The 17,484-nt window shown below is 39.7% G+C and overlaps 2 protein-coding genes and 1 pseudogene across 2 annotated transcripts; all 3 read left to right on the forward strand.

The window, feature by feature from the left end:
* The first annotated feature begins 2,086 nt into the window (after positions 1 to 2,086).
* LOC145465545 (sulfotransferase 1B1-like) lies at positions 2,087 to 4,215 on the forward strand (annotated as a pseudogene).
* Positions 4,216 to 6,508: 2,293 nt separating this feature from the next.
* LOC145465938 (sulfotransferase 1B1-like) lies at positions 6,509 to 11,684 on the forward strand. The gene is made up of 4 exons (XM_081449708.1): positions 6,509 to 6,831; positions 8,299 to 8,634; positions 9,228 to 9,322; positions 10,436 to 11,684. Exons 1-4 carry the CDS (start codon positions 6,651 to 6,653, stop codon positions 10,715 to 10,717), a joined length of 894 nt encoding a protein of 297 aa, XP_081305834.1. The 5' UTR covers positions 6,509 to 6,650; the 3' UTR covers positions 10,718 to 11,684.
* A 441-nt stretch (positions 11,685 to 12,125) lies between these two features.
* LOC145465465 (sulfotransferase 1B1-like) lies at positions 12,126 to 17,398 on the forward strand. Its single transcript, XM_081449246.1, has 4 exons — positions 12,126 to 12,485; positions 14,153 to 14,488; positions 15,085 to 15,179; positions 15,776 to 17,398. The coding sequence occupies exons 1-4, from the start codon at positions 12,305 to 12,307 to the stop codon at positions 16,058 to 16,060; spliced, it is 897 nt and encodes a 298-aa protein (XP_081305372.1). The 5' UTR covers positions 12,126 to 12,304; the 3' UTR covers positions 16,061 to 17,398.
* Positions 17,399 to 17,484: the final 86 nt, after the last annotated feature.

Here is a 17,484-nt window from a genome sequence, read left to right on the forward strand (position 1 = left end):
AATTTTCAGACGAGACCGGATGACGTTTTCGTGGTGACATATCCCAAACCAGGTAAGCTGGATAACTCAGGAAGCGTTCGAATTGAAATTATCATGTCTTTTGAAATTGTATTAGAGATGATTTGGTTTTATCAACTGGGTTGATAATGTGAATTGGCCACCGTAAAGCTTTCGAATCTCTTTACAGTGGCCAATTCACATTATCAACCCAGTCGATAAAACCAAATTATCTTGTTATACTCCCCACCGACGCAACACCACAGTTTCATTAGAAACTTACCCCTTCTATGTATTAGAGATGACCGGGTAAGTTTAAAAGATGGAAACAAAACTGTTCCAAGGCATTGGCTATTACATTTAATAGTTTAATAGCTTATACCAACCTTGCATTTTAGGACAATACGCGTGATGAACAGAAACTTTGTTTTCGTGTCATAAACCTGTATACCTAATTGACGGCGAACTCTGCCTTTCAGTTAGGTACACACAGGCGCATTATACTGTGGCTAAATAAATGCAGCGTAGCCATATTCCTGGCCAAATACCGCGTAATTACGTATTGATATCTGCTTTAACTTTATATTTCATTGCTTTCATCACCTTTACAACTAAGATGACATTGTTTTAACTTACATCTAAACCGAATGAATTGCTTGAATTTATAGATTCCTCATTAGAAACATGGTCAGTCCTAACTTACAGATTTACTCAATCATTTAATAACCTTAAAATGAGAAAGATAATTAATATTATTATTGTCATTCTAGAAATTACTTATACATGTATCTCGACGTTGTGTTACTTACACTCGCGTGAGTCACAAGGAGTTCGATTCAGAATAGACATTTAATATCACAGTCTGGACAGTTTATGAATAGCAAAGATAAGCCGACGGGGTAATTGATTGCATTGACCAAATTTGAGGGACGTATCTGCGTCCACTGAGTGGCGTTTACATTTGTGTTTTTCAAGGGTACGGTGCTTATACAAGGGCGGCGCTCGTTGTAGTATGTTTGCCGTCACACGCGGTCGGCGTTTTTTCGGGAAGGGCGCTTTTTCCAGTATTTTCTTTTTGGCTGCCTTCGGGTTAAACATAATCCCAACAACTTTCAATTCCTGGCCGGTGAATATTAATTGCTTTTGTCACAAGGAGGTTTCGTTACTCTCACGTAACGTGTATTTTTTTTTTGTTTAGTGTCGTAATCGAAACGAAATGTGATTGACATCTGATCTTGGAAAATTACTTCGCACATGCATGTTCATCGAGTTAGAGTCTAAAAATATAGAATCTAGTCACGTCTAGGAAAATCTCATTCGTTCCAAAGGTTTGGAATTGGATTTATTATTTCATTTTTCATCTTTTTCAAAATCCAGACGTAACTGATCGATTATCAACGACATCAGTGAGTAATCGATGGGTAATAATTGAGTAATCAACTGATTTTCCGACATTTTTCGTTATTATGAGTGAGGCCCCGATCAAACACCCGGGGTGGGTGGACTCCCATGTAAAAAAGAACGGGGTGCTCGTTGTATCTTTTGGGGGGTTTATAAAGCGCCGTTTTAGTACCTCTTAGGGTGTTCCGCCTCAAAAGGTGCACAGCAGGAACTTTTTTGGTGCTTTTTAGGGTACTGAGCTGAAAAAATATGACAGGAGATAGTGTGTTGTTTTAGAATTGGTACCTCTTAGGGTGAAAAAATTTCAAACCACGCCCACAAAACCGGATCTTGGTACCTCTTAGGGGTTCTTTTCAAAATTTCACCCCTGTCCTTTTTATGTGGGATTCCCCTCCCCGGGTAAAACGTCGTACTTTACATGTGTCGAATCTAATAATTAGATTCGGCACTTAGCTTGTAGAGTTCGACGTTTGAAGCAATTAGGTTCGAGAGATTTGTATTTGGGTTGACCTGCCCTTCTACTCTACCGGGCTTGTCGAATAGTACGGAAAAAGATCGACTTCAGTTCATACGTCAAACTTTTTAATGTGCCGAAACTAATGCATACATTACAATTAATTTTTACCCAGAGTCCTGCACGTTTCCTAGTTTTGTCAAGCGCACACAACTCGTTTTGATCTTTTGGAACAAAATGGCGGAATGAGCGGAAGATATGCGTTCCTCTTGCTTCGAAAGCATGAAATATACTTGGTTGAAGTGTATGAACCACTTCCGTATGCGGTGTTAAGTTCCGTATTTGAAAATGATGAGAGTGTAGCGGGTTGGAAAACCTGCCTGGCATTGCCGCTGATCTGCCGATCGCTGGCATCTGCTGCAGTTCGCACCTAATTTTGGCGCTAATTCGCGGTTTCTGATTTTAAGAGTTTCATTAGACATGAGAAATGTAAAAGGTATACCGATTTTGACACTCTAGTGTTTGGGTCATTGGGCAGCTTTTCGGGCAAGTAGGTCACCACCTCATACTCAACTCAGTTTAAGTCAATCTAAAGACCGACTTCTGTAACTTTAAAATAGTCAATATTGCTTGGTAATTTGTATTAGACTTAATTTAACATTCTTTCTTTTAGGGACAACATGGGCTCAAGAAATTGTCTGGTAGATATTTCATGAAGGACAAGGCAAAAGTACGGATTTTAGAGAACGGGTGTCATTCCTAGAATGGGCGACTAGTCCACCTGCTGAGCACGCTATCCAGGAATACTCAAGCCAGCATAAAAATAATTACTTAAGAGTAGCCGCCAATGAATACATGTTCTGAGAGGTTTCATTTCTGATTTCTGCATTACATTGGTTTTCAATATAATGAATCTTATTTCGCTACATACAGTTAGTAGGAAACTCTGGACTGACCATGTCCTAGACTGGTGGAAGCACAAAGATGATCAAATGTCTTGTTTCTTAAATACGAAGATTTACATAAGGTTTGTTGGAGTGATGTCTGTATTTTCCCCTTTTCCGGACTCTTAGTTTACTCACAAAAAAAGGGCTTTCACGCACACTTTTTGCCACTTTCTTTTTTTGGGGTGGGGGTGGGGTGGGCGGAAGACTCACATATACCGAGGATGGGGTGCTCCTCGTACCTTTTAGAGCTTAAAAATTCGGTTTTGGTATCTCTAAAGGTGTTCAGCCCCGAAAGGTCCATAGCCGGAGCTTTTGGGATACCTTTTACTGAGTACTGAGGCGAAAAAAAAAAAATTTATGTGTTGTTTTAGAATTGATACCTCTTGGGAGTTAAAAAGATCTTCAAAAATGTTCCAAAGTAGGTCAATCGACTCTCGTTCAAATAATTTGGGGATCATCTGAAGCATCTTAGAATGTAGGTTTTTTTTTTTCGTAAACAAAATGTTTAGTTTGAAAGCTTCAGTCGTGGGAGATATTTCCTACTCAAACCGTTGAAGCCCGTATCTTCTCACTTTTTCGTAAGAGAATGTACTTTATTTGATGTAATCAGGGAAGATCGAAAAATTATTCTCTCTCCACCAGGATCTACTTTCCAATGTCCGAGTGATCGCCAACTTCCTCAACGAGCCGTTGTCAGATGATCTCATCAGCCGCATTGCTGAACAGTGCACTTTCAGTGTAATGAAGAAAAATTCTGAAAGGTTCTCAACCAAAGATGGCGGGATTTCGATACTTCGGAAGGGCGTGGTCGGAGACTGGAAGAATTACTTCACTCCAGAACTGAATGAGAGATTTAAGAATGAAGTGTTGGCAAAATTGAAAGGAACTGGATTAGAGTTTGATTTTGAGATATAGTAGATTTTACTAGAGGTCAATAATAAGTGGAAAGAAAGATAACTACTACTATATTAATGTATCTTGCTCCTCAAACTTAAATACAACATATACATAATTCACTTGGGTGCCGCTTTGGCTGAGCTCTGTTTGCTGGGGAATAAATCTCAACACTCCACTCTCACAAGTGGGATATATTGGCCACAGGTGGGGCCGTTTATTTTGACAGCAAGCTTAGAAAGTTTAAATTACAAACATACCAAAGTATTAGCCCGGCAGTGACGGAGAAACCACCAGCTAATGTAGAAAATAGAGAAAGTGGGGTGTGGAGGGAGGGAAAATTCCCTTCACTTGCTGAGAATGCTGCGCAAAAGAGAGGGTGGACCACATTTAGCGATATCTATATCCCCGATGACAGAAACTCACCCTACCAAGTGCTGGGTCTAGTTACGTCACAAGCCACCTAAAATCATTTATTTTGGTAAAATAAACTCCCTTCAGCGGACAGCCTTTTAGTTTAAACGCTCGAGCGTCTTTTAGTTACCTCTATAACGGAGCCCTGTTCAGCGGACACCTTTATTTAGCAGAAGCAGAGACCTAATTGCTAAATTTTCGTTGAAAACCGGACTCTTTTCTAAATTTACATGCATGTATTGGATCACGTCCTTGAAATAGTCCAGCATAAATTTACGTAGCTAGATTTGTGTTACTTGACTATTGTATTCTAAGCCATGTTGCTCCTATGATGACTCAAACAACTCGGATGGAAAAGCCTTGAACAACGTAGATTATTTTCGCAATTGACTATATTGTCTTTTTATCCTCTATATGTAACATAAGGAACAATTTTTGGAAGTTCTGTTCTTTTTCTATATTCTTACTCTTTAGGATTTTATTCATTTGTCCGCTCTAAGGTAGCTCATAAGGTTCAGAGAAAATATAACGAAAGTCAGTCTTAAGAGTATTGAAACTGTTGATCCCAATACTGAACTGAACTCCCTTTTTTTTCTGGTTTATCATAAAATTCTAAGCAAACTTAATCAGTAAGTAATCGAATCACAGCAGTTTGAGGTTAGGACTGCAACAATTAGAGGCTAAAGGGTTCTCGTTGATCTTTTGCCTTGATTGAATTTTCCCTTTTTCCGTCAGTAGATGTAAGTTCCGATTGATGTTTATTTGTTTTGATTTTTTACCTGCAAGTCCTTTTCTTAATAGATTTTGAACTTATTCAGCAAACCTAATTTACACCGTGATTTTACAATAACAACTATATACGCGTCATTGGTCATTATTAAATATTTGATCACGAACTTGAGAGTGTCCTGACGAACTTTAGGCATAACAGACTTCACATCCTTAAGGGAGGGGACTCCTATGTAAAAAGGGCCGGGGTGTTCGTCTTCATACACTTCAGGAGTTAAAACGCAGCTTTGGTACCTCTTAGGATTTTAATCCTCAAAAGATCCCCAGCGGAGACTTTAGCGGTACTTTTTAGGGTATTGAGCCGAAAAAAATATTACTTAAGATAATGTCTTGTTTTAGAATTGGTACCTCTTAGGGGTGAAAAACATTTCAAGCCACGTCCACAAAACTGGATCTTGGTAGCTCTTAGGGATTCTTTTCAAACTTTTCGACAAAGCCCCCCCGTCCTTTTTATATGGGAGTTCCCCCCGGGTTCATATCACGGATATCCTTCTCTAGCAGAAGCAATTCATATCACTTAGAAATGCTTACTGTAAAAATACAACTACAGTTAATCGTTTGATGCACGAAGCGATCATCAGACTGCGTAAGTTAGTGGATGGTCGAAAGATTTTAACATTCATTCAAGGGAGGCTGGAGAGATCCCGCCGGTTTCAAAGAATTTATTTTCTTCTCAGCCTTGTAATAACTGTTGTTATAATGAATTCAGATCGTAGACTCAGTTGTAACTGAGCAGTTAGCATACAGATCTACCTAGGCAGACACAAATTTCAGCGAAAGTGTTCGCCGTGTAATCAGTGTCATTCCAGTTCATAGTTACGGAGAATAAATTTCACGACATCCTCCTGCTGACCAATTTACAAGAAAGCCATTGTTCGTTCTAAGGGAAAAAAGGAAAAATAAATCCTTTCAATCGGATCTCAACTCGAAGATGGTGTGTTGCCTAAGCGTACCCAAATTCGGATAAAACTCTGGCGATATATCAGGTCAAGTGACTTGACATGAGAGTCGCATATTGGTTTTTTTGGATCCGGATTTTGGCTCACCGTAAATTCTCGAATTAGTGCCCGGGCGCTTATTTCAAATTTAGGAGAAGACGGGGGGGGGGGGGGGGGGGGCGCGGGTGAAATGGGGTGAAATGTCCTTTAATTTTCCGTGATCACTTACACAACGTATTTTTAGATAAAGGTGCGTCCGCTGAATACGTACCTCCACACTCCGCCCGGGCGTTAATTTTTCCCACACGGAACAACAGTGACTAAACTATGGCTACTGACTTAACAAGCAACTGTGTGATGCTTCTACGAACACTTCAGACGTTGAAGAAATCAGGGATCAACAAAGAAAACGCAATGAATTACCTGGCATTCATCGTCCGAATCGTCTATGTTTGTGTTGAAAAACAGAATGCTGTAAAGACACGTGACACAATTGGCGGGAAAGAAGGGGAACCTGCACTCATTGTGGTCAGTTGAAAGAATACCCAAAGTTCCCTACCCTTCGCCTATCGACTCCTCTACCCCCCCCCCCCCCCCCAAATATATTTTCATATTTCTAAAAACTTAAAACTTAAAACAAAACATAAAAACTTTGGTGGCTCTTTAGTTTTCGATTTTAGAAAATGATGACGTCACATGAAAACGATCTACACAATCGAAGCACACTTGCGTGACCGAAATCTCATAAATTACACACTTGTGTATTTGCTCTCAGTTACGCGTTCATTTTTCGGTGGCCGGTGCTTGTGGTAAATCATGACAAGTTTTCCAGTCTTTCAAGTAACAGAAGGTCAATGGACATCTCAAAAATTAATTGACGTTTTGGGCTCGAAAATACCTGCACACTACACTCCCGATCCTCAGTTGCTTTGCGACTTTATCACGAATTTTCAGACGAGACCGGATGACGTTTTCGTGGTCTCATATCCCAAGTCAGGTGAGTACGTAAAGGGCTGGAAATATTGGACTTTCAAATTATCAGTCCCTTTTAAACTGCATTAGAGAAAGGTAAGTTTAAAAATCGTCCAATGCACTGGCTGATACTTTCAGTTTGTTACATTAGCGTATGCAGGCTTATGTCAACATTGCATTTCAGGCTGATTCACGTGGAGAACAAAAAGATTTCCTTGGGTCATTTACGTCGTTTACCTACATACCTAACAGACGGTGAATTCTGCCTCTCAGTTAGTCACATACATGGTGTCATTACTGTGACTAAATGAATGTAGCTTAACTATATATTCCTGGCGAAATGACATGTACTTACGTAAAGATATCAACTTCAACTTTATATTTTATTGCTTCCATCGTCTAATGAAAATACGTTGTTTACTGACTCTTGCAATATACGTTTACAGAAGAGGGAAAAAATGGTTGAATTTATCGATGCCTTATTAGGAATGTGGGTCAACTGAAACTTACAGACTTACACCATCATTTAATGGCCTTAAAATGGGAAATCTGATTTGATCTTATTATTGTCTTTTATCTCTCCGTTGCGTTACTTTATATACTCGCGTGTGTTGAGTCCCGGATGACCTCGTTTCGCGTTACTGTCGGTACAGTGTGTTATACAACAAGTCAAATTATTCTCGCAGTTTGATTGGTTCTTATTATGATCTATTGGAGGACAGACGATCAGAGGACGTTATTAACACCTTTTTTATTTCTCAATTATATAAAACAGATAGATTCCTTGTTGCCGTGCTTCTGTTCATAATAGATTACAGAAGGCGTCACGCTACGTGTACCACTTTTATTCTGCTCTTACACATTTCGGCGTCATCTCTGATTACTGAACAGACCCACGGCAACATGGAACCTATTCGGTTAGATTGATTATTCACTGATTACTCATCGATCATTGGCAATGATCAATGACTAATCAACTTCGAGGATGCAGCAAAGAGAAAGCAGGAAGAAAGAGAAGTGAGGTGGAGGGCCGCTCCCCCTCCCCCGCCCACACACCATCCCTTCCCCCCTTTGACCACTTTACTCTCGACTAGTTTTCTCTTGGCCCTTCGAGACAAGGCCAGATCTTTTTCGACCCTTCCTACTTCCTTTCAACCAGATCCTTTTTACGTCTGGCGAACACCATTTCTGAAAAGCCCTTCCCTCCTTTTTTATATAATCAATTTTTCTGCTTTCCATGTGGATCAACCTTTCTCCATGTTTTCTTTTGCACTTGCCATTTTGCAGTCAAAATCTATTCATAGGTTCCCTATAGTATAGTAACTGTATAAAAGGCATTTTGTCACGAGTCCATCCAGTGTCTCCAGTGTCCCTTACTTCGCAAGTTATACTCAACCCCGTTTAAGTCAATCCATAGACCGACTTCTGTAACTTGTTAGTCAATATTGCTTGATACTTTCTATCAGAATTTATTTAACATCATTTCATTCAGGGACAACATGGGTTCAAGAAATTGTCTGGCAGATATTTCATGAAGGACAAGTCACAAGTACCTGTTTAAGAAAACGCGTGCCATTCCTAGAACGGGCACACTATCCATGTGCTGAGCATCCTGACATCAACACTCTGCCAAGTCCCCGCATTTTAAAGGCTCATCTTCCTTTCAATACTATTCCTAAAAGTGCAAACGAAGTCAACAAGTGTAAATATATTTACGTTGCGCGCAATCCAAAGGATGTTGCAGTATCATATTATAAATTTGTGACAAGCCTGGAGAGATTTAAAGGACCATGGGAATTTTACGTTAAGTTATTTGTAGAAGGAAATGGTAAGTTTACTTATGCATATTTAGCCTTAAGACTCCAGAAACGTGAATTGATGTCTAAATTGATCGTACAAACCTTTATATACTGCATGTAATGGTAGCAGGGAGAACTGAGTGATTGAATATCACATTCAGCATTTATTCTTGGTGATCAATTTTCTGGTGCTCACACGAAAACGTATAAAAACTCTTGCTGAAGGAACACGCAAGGAACAGAATCACAAGAAACAGTTCTCAAGAGTTCGTGCATAGCGAAGCAGACGTGTTTTACGAGAAACCAGACAAGGGAAACATCAGTTTATCAAGCCCTTGACTAGAATTCATAATAAATTTTGTTGTGTGTTTTCGCGGGGATTTTCGAAATTTCCGGACCATTTTAGAAGTTTCTTGAAGGACGAACTTGTGTACTCTGACTTTACTGATGTTAACATACTTACACTTATTTTTTAATGAAAAAAGAAAAAATCCAGGAATACTCAAGGCAGCATGCAGAAAAATAATTACAGTAGCCAATGCAATGAACATATGCTTTGAGAGGTTTCATGTTTGATTTCTGTATTACCTTGGTTCTGATTTAATCTTTTTGTTTCACACAGTAAGTTGGAATCTCTGGAATGACCATGTTCTGGGATGGTGGAATCACAAAGATGATAGCACTGTCTTGTTTCTTAAATATGAAGATTTACAAAAGGTTTGTTGGAGTGGGTTCTGTATTTTGTCCTGCTCAGGACTCTTAGTTTACTCAATAGAGAAACACGTTCCCAAACATCCACGCTTTTTGCCATTTTTTTGTGCTTTGAGTGCATTCCAGGCGTTCAACAAAGTTGCGGAATGTTGGGGCCTCTCTTATCATGTTCCAAGAGGCTGAGATCCTATGGTTAACATCAAGAAGTGATCGAAAACTCTGGTAGGGAGCCAGCATTAGTCACAGCGTGCCGACTTGGACTGTCTTGACTTCCTCTTCAGTATGCCTATCAAACAGGATCAAAATGTTGAAAAGTGATATATATATATATATATATATATATATATATATATATATATATATATATATGTCCAGTTTCTATATTTATGTCCAAATTATAATATCTATATCCAAATTGCAACATATATATCCAAATTGTAATATAAACTGGTTAAAAAGAGACCGAAAATGGACCACTTTTGGTTTAAAAAGATAAAAAATATACGTAAAACTTTGTAATAAAACGTTTCGGTCTCTCGACCTTCGTCAGTTACAAAAAGCGCGTAAACAACTCACAACTTAAATACGATTTTTACAACACTGAATGATAAACAGGTTACGTAACAGATGGAAAGAGAACAATAAGTGTACAAAAACAGCAAGTTAGACTGGAAACAATTAAACTAGTTAATCTTCAGGAAGCAATTTTCTTTGGGTAATCTCTGTGAAACTTGGACTCGTCAAAAATGTTCCAAAGTGGGTCAATTGAATCTCGTCCAAATTATTTGGGTATTATCTGAAGCATCTTAGAATGTAGGCTTACTGTTGTTGTTGTTGATTTTTTTTTCGTAAACAAAATATTTCGTTTCAGTAGGGCTCTAGTCTCCTTCGCAGCCGTTTTTTGGCAAGTCACGCAACGCTCCCCCCAAAGAAACTTTGGGGGGGGGGGAGCGTTGCGTGACATCCCAAAAAACGGCTGCGGAGGAGACTAGGAGGCCTCAGTCATGATCGAAATTTTTCCTGCTCAAACCGGTAAAGTCTGTATCTTCTCACTTTTTCGTAAGAGATTTATTTAATGTAATTGGGAAAGTTAGAAAATAATAATTCTCTCTCTACTAGGATCTTCTTTCCCAAGTCCAAATAATCGCCAACTTCCTCAGCAAGCCTCTGTCAGATGATCTCGTTAGCCGCATTGCTGAACAGTGCACTTTCAGTGGAATGAAGAAAAATGCTGCAAGTTTCTCAGAAGGCAAAGATGGCAAGACTCAGATTCTTCGCAAGGGCGTGGTTGGAGACTGGAAAAGTTACTTCACTCCAGAACTGAATGAGCGATTTGAGAAAGAAGTGTTGGACAAATTGAAAGGAAGTGGATTAGAGTTTGATTTTGAGCCGAAATGGTAGACATTATGAAGCAGCTAGGTTTGTTTAAATTCTATTCTGAGCAATGTTACTCCTATGATCAATTAAACAACTCCGTTGTGAAAGCCTTGAACAACTTAGATTATTGTCTCAGTTAAAAGATTCAGTAAGGCTTGATTGCCATTAGTCACTTCCTTCTGAGGTGGGCCCACTGGACAGGGTTTCCTGACTTCCAAATGTTACTCCCTATCCTCATGTTCAGTGCAATTGTAAGTTAATGTTCTTTTTATTCTATGTAATGTAATGAAACATTTTTCAAAAATTTGCCCGACATGTTTCTATATCCTTATTCTAGCTAGTCAATGAAGTTTATTCATCTAAGTAGTCCGGTTTTAAGAATGGAGTCGACATCTAATTAGTCCACAGTTGAGAATTTAGTCGTGATTTCGCTATAGAAGGACCATGTGTATATTCATTTAAATTAAACATAGGTTTCTCACCGGTAAATAGTTTCTAGTAACACTTTGAGTCATTGCTTTCCAGTGAATGCTTTATTGAACGATTTTAGGTATAACTTTAACCTCAGTGAAAAAGAAATGGTTAGCAACAACAAGAATAACAACAATAATTATTTTCGTTCCTCAATTAACATTTGTACAGTTAGAATGGCCCGCAGATAACTACAGCTAGTCTAGGCGGGCCAGTGTATCAAGATCTAATTAAAAATGCTTTTATTATTAATTAGATTACAATAAAGAAAATCAGGAAAAGTAAATAAAATAAGAAGGTGGGAAAGAAGTGGGGGGTTATCAGATTAAATTGATAATATATGTACGTTTATTTATTTTTTTTTATTGTGTTTTATCCATTTTTTTAAATTTACTACTGATATTTTACATTAGAAATAATCTTGTGTACTTCAATAAATGAATCTTTTTCGAGAATACTCACTAGTATATTTTTAATTCTGAGTTTGAATGATTTTTTTTGTTAGTTCTCTCAGAGAGCAAGGTATCTCATTCCATAGCAGTTTTGACAATTAGCGTACAGGTATAAATTTCGTGTCGTCTTCCGGCTGAAGAATTTACTCATGATTTACTAGAAAACTGTAATTGTTAGCTTATTGTTCATTTTAAGCACTGTGAAAAAAAGAAAACAAAACAAAAAAAACAAAGGAAAAATCCTTTCGATTCGGTGAACCGGATCTGAACCAGCAACTCGACGATGGTATGCTGCCAAAGCCTACCCCAATTCAGCCAAAAATGGGCCGATATATATCAAGTAGTTGGTAAAATGGTTATGTAAATGCTTGTTTTTCCAGTAGAGATGATCGGTAGGTTAGATAACAAAAGTAAGGGCTCTCTATAAAATTTGTGCAAAACATTTCAACAAATATCTGAAGTTGGATAGACCTATAACTTGGACTTTTTATTAACCCTTTTCCCCCACCCCCCCCCCCCTTCCTCCAAAAAAATTACATTTTCACGACTTCATCCACTTCATGGTTTACGATTTATTTTTGCTATTGCGTGACAGAGAAAACCAACTTGCGTGACCGAAATCTCACGAATTTACATACTGCTGTATTTGTATCTTGCGTGAAATTTACGGCGGTGCTTGTGGTAAATCATGACGAGTTTTCCAGTTTTTCGAATAAAAGAAGGTCAATGGACGTCTGAAAAATTCATTAACGTTTTGGGTTTGAAAATGCCTGCACACTTCACCTCGGATCGTCGGTTGCTTTGCGACTTTATCACGAATTTTCAGACGAGACCGGATGACGTTTTCGTGGTCACATATCCCAAGTCAGGTGAGGCAGTACACGGGTAGAATCATTCGATCATTCGAGTTCGAATGATCGTGTCTTTTAAAACTGGACTAGAGATAAGTAAGATTACATATAAATGTCCCTCAACACTTTGGCATTTTCTGTAATCTGTCACGTATACCAACCTTACATTTTAGCCCGGGATTTTATTTTTATATAGGTCGATTAGCGCGATGAACAAACAAATGTTTTCTGCTATAAACTGGTACACCTAACTGTTGGCGAATTCTGCCTTTCAATTAGGTACACACACGCTTGTCAATTCTGTGGCCAAATGAATATAATGTGGCTATTAATCGATATAATACTCTTGCATTGGCGAAACGCCGCATAATATTATTGTTCGTTACTTATACTCCCGTGTGTTGAGTTCCCGGATGAACTCGTTTCGCGTGACGTTCTACCAAAGGCAACTTACAGAGTTTGTACTGGAATCGATGGCACATAATTTGCTTAGAAATTGAATTCTGAAAAGTCTATTATAACAAGTTAAGATACTAGGCGAGGGATTGCATATAACGTAACCATATTATAGGGATGAAGCTGCGTCCAGTGACGTTTTTTACTTCCATACACTTGTCTATCTCTTTTTTTCCCGCGAACTTCCCACAAATTTTATAGGCAAATGTAACGAAACGCGACTGGAAGCTTTCAAGTACAACTACATCCCTAAAATTTATTCACCAGTTTTCCCATGCAAGTGGTCTTAACTTCCCCCTCGCCGCTTGAGACTCCCGTTACAGGCTTTCCCGGTATACGTAAGGGCCTCTTTACAAGACGGGGGGGACGGGGGGGGGTTGCCTTAGCAAGCGGGTTAACCCTAGCTGGAGGGCAAAAGATAGCCCGGGTTTACAAGCAAAATTTCACAGGTAGGGTAACCCTAAAACCCGAGACAACTTAATGCGTGTTAATACTCAAAGGGTCTGGAAACAATTAGAAAGTTCACCCGGGTAGGCGGGTTAACCCTACCTGGAGTGTTTTCAAGGGAGAAAGTTAACCCGCCTGCCAGGGTTACCCTAGCACGCAGATAGGGTAACTCGCTTACCCGGGTAACCCTAGCTGCCTCGTAAACACCACGAAGTAAAAAAGAGGAAATGTGTGAGTGTTAGGGTAACCCGCTTGCTAGGGTAACCCTCTCTCCTTGTAAACGGGCCCTTAATCAGCTATTCCCTGGAAGTTAGGGATATGACCCGAGAATACTTCCATATCTCGTGTTATCCAGTCAAATGTCTCCCTAGTGGGGTATCTCAAAGTTCCTCACTCAATCCTCTTCGTTCCTGATGAAACATAGTTCATCCACTAGTGCCCGCCATCTGACGCTATTTTGAGGGGTATACGACGAAAAATTCAGGGAGCAGACTTCGACCCGCATGAAGTGTATTGGTCGCTCCTCTTAGTTAAACACATTTCTCGAATACAGTGAGAAGTCATGACTGCGCAATGTATACTCGACCCGTTCGAATTCAATCCATAGACAACTTCTGCAACTTATTGATATTTAGCGATTCTGCATTTAGGTAACACCATCTATATGGGAATACCAATAAATTGTTGTTGTTGTTGTTGTTGTTGTTGACACTTTATACGCTTGATGCTTATTGCTTGATACCTCAGTTGTATTAAAACTGATTTGACATCGTTTCATTCAGGCACAACATGGGTTCAAGAAATTGTCTGGCAGATACTTAATGAAGGACAGGTCAAAAGTACTTATTTTAGAGAACGCGTGCCATTCCTAGAACGGGCACACCATCCATGTGCTGAACATCCCGACATCAACACTCTACCAAGTCCCCGCATTTTAAAGGCTCATCTTCCTTTCAATATTATTCCTAAAAGTGCACATGAAGACAGCAAGTGTAAATATATTTACGTTGCACGCAATCCAAAAGATGTGGCAGTATCATATTTTAAATTCGTCACAAGCTTGGAGAGATATTGTGGACCATGGGAATTTTATGTTAAGTTATTTGTAGAAGGAAATGGTAAGTTTATTTATACATTTAGCTTCAAGATTCTAGAAAGATAACTGTGCGACGGAGGGAAAAGGTTACTTCAGTTGAATTAGTCTAGCAATTTTAACCGGTTGGTGTAAAACGCAGACTGCGGACTGTAGACTTTATAACTTAATCGTGTTACCATTTCCGTCATTGAGAGCTAACCGTAAACAGGCCGGCAACCAGCTGCAGAGTGTTATTCAAGCTAACCTGAGTGATATTCAGGCTTTCACTGCGATTAGTGCAGACTTTCACTGCGATTAGCCTTAATAACCCTGATTATTGTTAGCACTCGAGCTCAATAGTGCAAATAACACGATATATAGTTAAAACGTCTGTAGTGTGCAGTCTGCATTTTGCCCTTGGTCTGCGTTTAACCCTCGGTCTGCAGTCTGCAGTCTGCGGTCCGCAGTCAGCCTTTTACACTTTTATTCATTTTTGAACACAAAGAAAAAAACAAGGAATACTCATGCAAGGCAGCACAGGTAATTACAGTAGCTATGACATGTTCTGAGAGCTCATGGTCACTTTATTTCTGATTTCTGTAACTTGTCCGGAATTAATCTTTTCTTTTTTACATGCAGTAGTTTGGAACTTCTGGAATGATCATGTTCTAGACTGGTGGAAGCACAAAGATGATCCCAATGTCTTGTTTCTTAAATACGAAGATTTACAAAAGGTTTGTCTGTGTGAGGCCTTTATTTTTGGCTGTTCCAGACCCTCAGTAAGTGGAAAAACGCGTTCGTGCACGCTTTCCGCCATTTTCCTCGAACTTGCCGTGAGCGTGTGAAACATCTTCAATTATACAATAACTGAGCTACTACGCGCACTCTCATTGGTTGATAGGTGTGTTTAGATGAGAGTATGTAGACACGGTTGTGACGTTTTAGATACGCGCGTATTTTTGAGAATTATTTTATAAAAGCAATAGAGCGCTTTTTCCATAGCTACATAGCCTCATCTGAACACTCGGGGGACTGGAAGAATTCTCGAAAGTTACGCATAACGGGTTTGCATAACGGTTTCTAATTCTCCCCCCAACCCTTCTCGTGTTTAGATGACACTATGCAAATACGAAAAAAGTGAGCTCGCGAAAAACTGGCTCAACGAATACTAGTGGGTTTTTCGTAAACAAAATCTTTCATTTGGTGGCCTTATACACTCAGCGGAGATACTTCCCACTAACTTGACAAAATTCTTATCCTCTCTTCTCTCTTTAACATTGTAGTAAATATGACTGGTGTGAAAAGAAAATACTGATTTTCTCTCCCATAGGATCTTCTTTCCCATGTCCGAATGATCGCCAGCTTCCTCAACAAGCCGCTGTCAGATGATCTCATCAGTCGCATCGCTGAACAGTGCACTTTCAGTGGAATGAAGAAAAATGCTGCAAGTTTCTCAGTACCATTTCCAACCAAAGATGGCGAGTCTTTCTTGCTTCGGAAGGGCGTTGTCGGGGACTGGAAGAATTACTTCACTCCAGAACTGAATGAGAGATTTGAGAAAGAAGTGTTGGGCAAATTGAAAGGAACTGGATTAGAGTTTGATTTTGAGATATAATAGTGCTTACAACGACCCAATAAAACTAGAGGTTCCCTCATGTTAGTGTCTTACTACCACATCTGGAGGTCAAAAGGTCAAAGCCGGCTGAACGTGAACTTACTTTTACTTCACCGGGTTGAAAGATGGTGCCGACACTGGCACCGTGACAGCATACCCGGAGGAATACTCTACAAAGTTTTCTACGGGGAGCCTCCACCTCGATGTCCAACTCCTTACCCTTTTGTATACCATTTTGACAGAAAAGGTATGTCTTTGGTATACATTTAATTGAAAAAAGGTAACCGTTTCACGAGCATTCATAATCGGCCTGTTTTATGAATAAATCTTCATAAAGTGTGTCTGTTTGAAACATTTTAATTAAAGGCCTTTTTAAATACAGTGGAACCCCGTTAATCCGGTCACCAACGGGTCACAAAAATCTGGCCGTGTTAACGAGGTGGCCCTATTAAAGGGGATCTTTAAATAAGAAAATGACTGACTGAGCTTTTGTTCAGGCCAGAATAAAGTGGCCGTAATAACGAGGTGACCGTATTGACGGTTGTGGTCATAAGGCGTGGTCGTAAGGCACGGTTCCAATGATAAATGACAAATTTCCCTAATCTTTTATATACCTGAACTTGTGAAATTCCAACCCTTTTATATACCTGAAGCCCGAAAAAGGTACTCCTTTCGGGCCAAGCCTCTCCGCTCACATGGGCCATTAATTATAGTCAGTACCCCTGGGGTGAGCAGTATGTCTAGTAGTGTTCACTGGCAATCTTTCACCGCCAGTGCTCGATCCATTTTTGTTGCTACGATTCTGTGGCGCACAAAAAAGTACCGCTTTCGGTCGGAGCCTCTCCATAAAGGCCAGTATAAGGAGTACTCATTATGTCCAGTTCTAGTGGTGTTCACTGGCAAAACAATCTTCCACTGTGCTCGACCATTTTCATTGATACGATTCTGTGGCGCGCGAGCTTGACATCAAAAATCGTAGAGGCTCCGCTCTGTGCACAGAGGCTGAAAACTCGTCCACCTTCACTAGCGTTCCGCAGCATTCTACCCACTTACACCGTATTGTTCACGCATCAGTGAAAACGGCTATAACAGTCGTCTGCGCATGCGACAAATATATACAATGAATTACATTTAGCGTTTCTTTTAGAAGTCTTCCATAATGATGGGGCTTCGTTTTCAAGAGGAATGACGTCACGCATCCACATACAATGCGTTTTGAGAACATATTAGGCTGATTTAGAAACAGGACGGGAACGTCAGATGACGACTGCAGGGCGCGCGGAATAACCTGGATTCTGTTCTAACTTGACCATATTTGGGTATTTGTACTGCGCGCGCCATCGTCAACTGACGTTCCCGTTCTCTTGCTAAATCAGCCTATTGTTTTCGGAACCCTCCTTTACACAGACTTGTACCCAGTCACT

The sequence above is a fragment of the Orbicella franksi genome, chromosome 13 (genome assembly GCF_964199315.1).
Source record: "Orbicella franksi chromosome 13, jaOrbFran1.1, whole genome shotgun sequence".
Classification (NCBI taxonomy): Eukaryota; Metazoa; Cnidaria; class Anthozoa; order Scleractinia; family Merulinidae; genus Orbicella; species Orbicella franksi.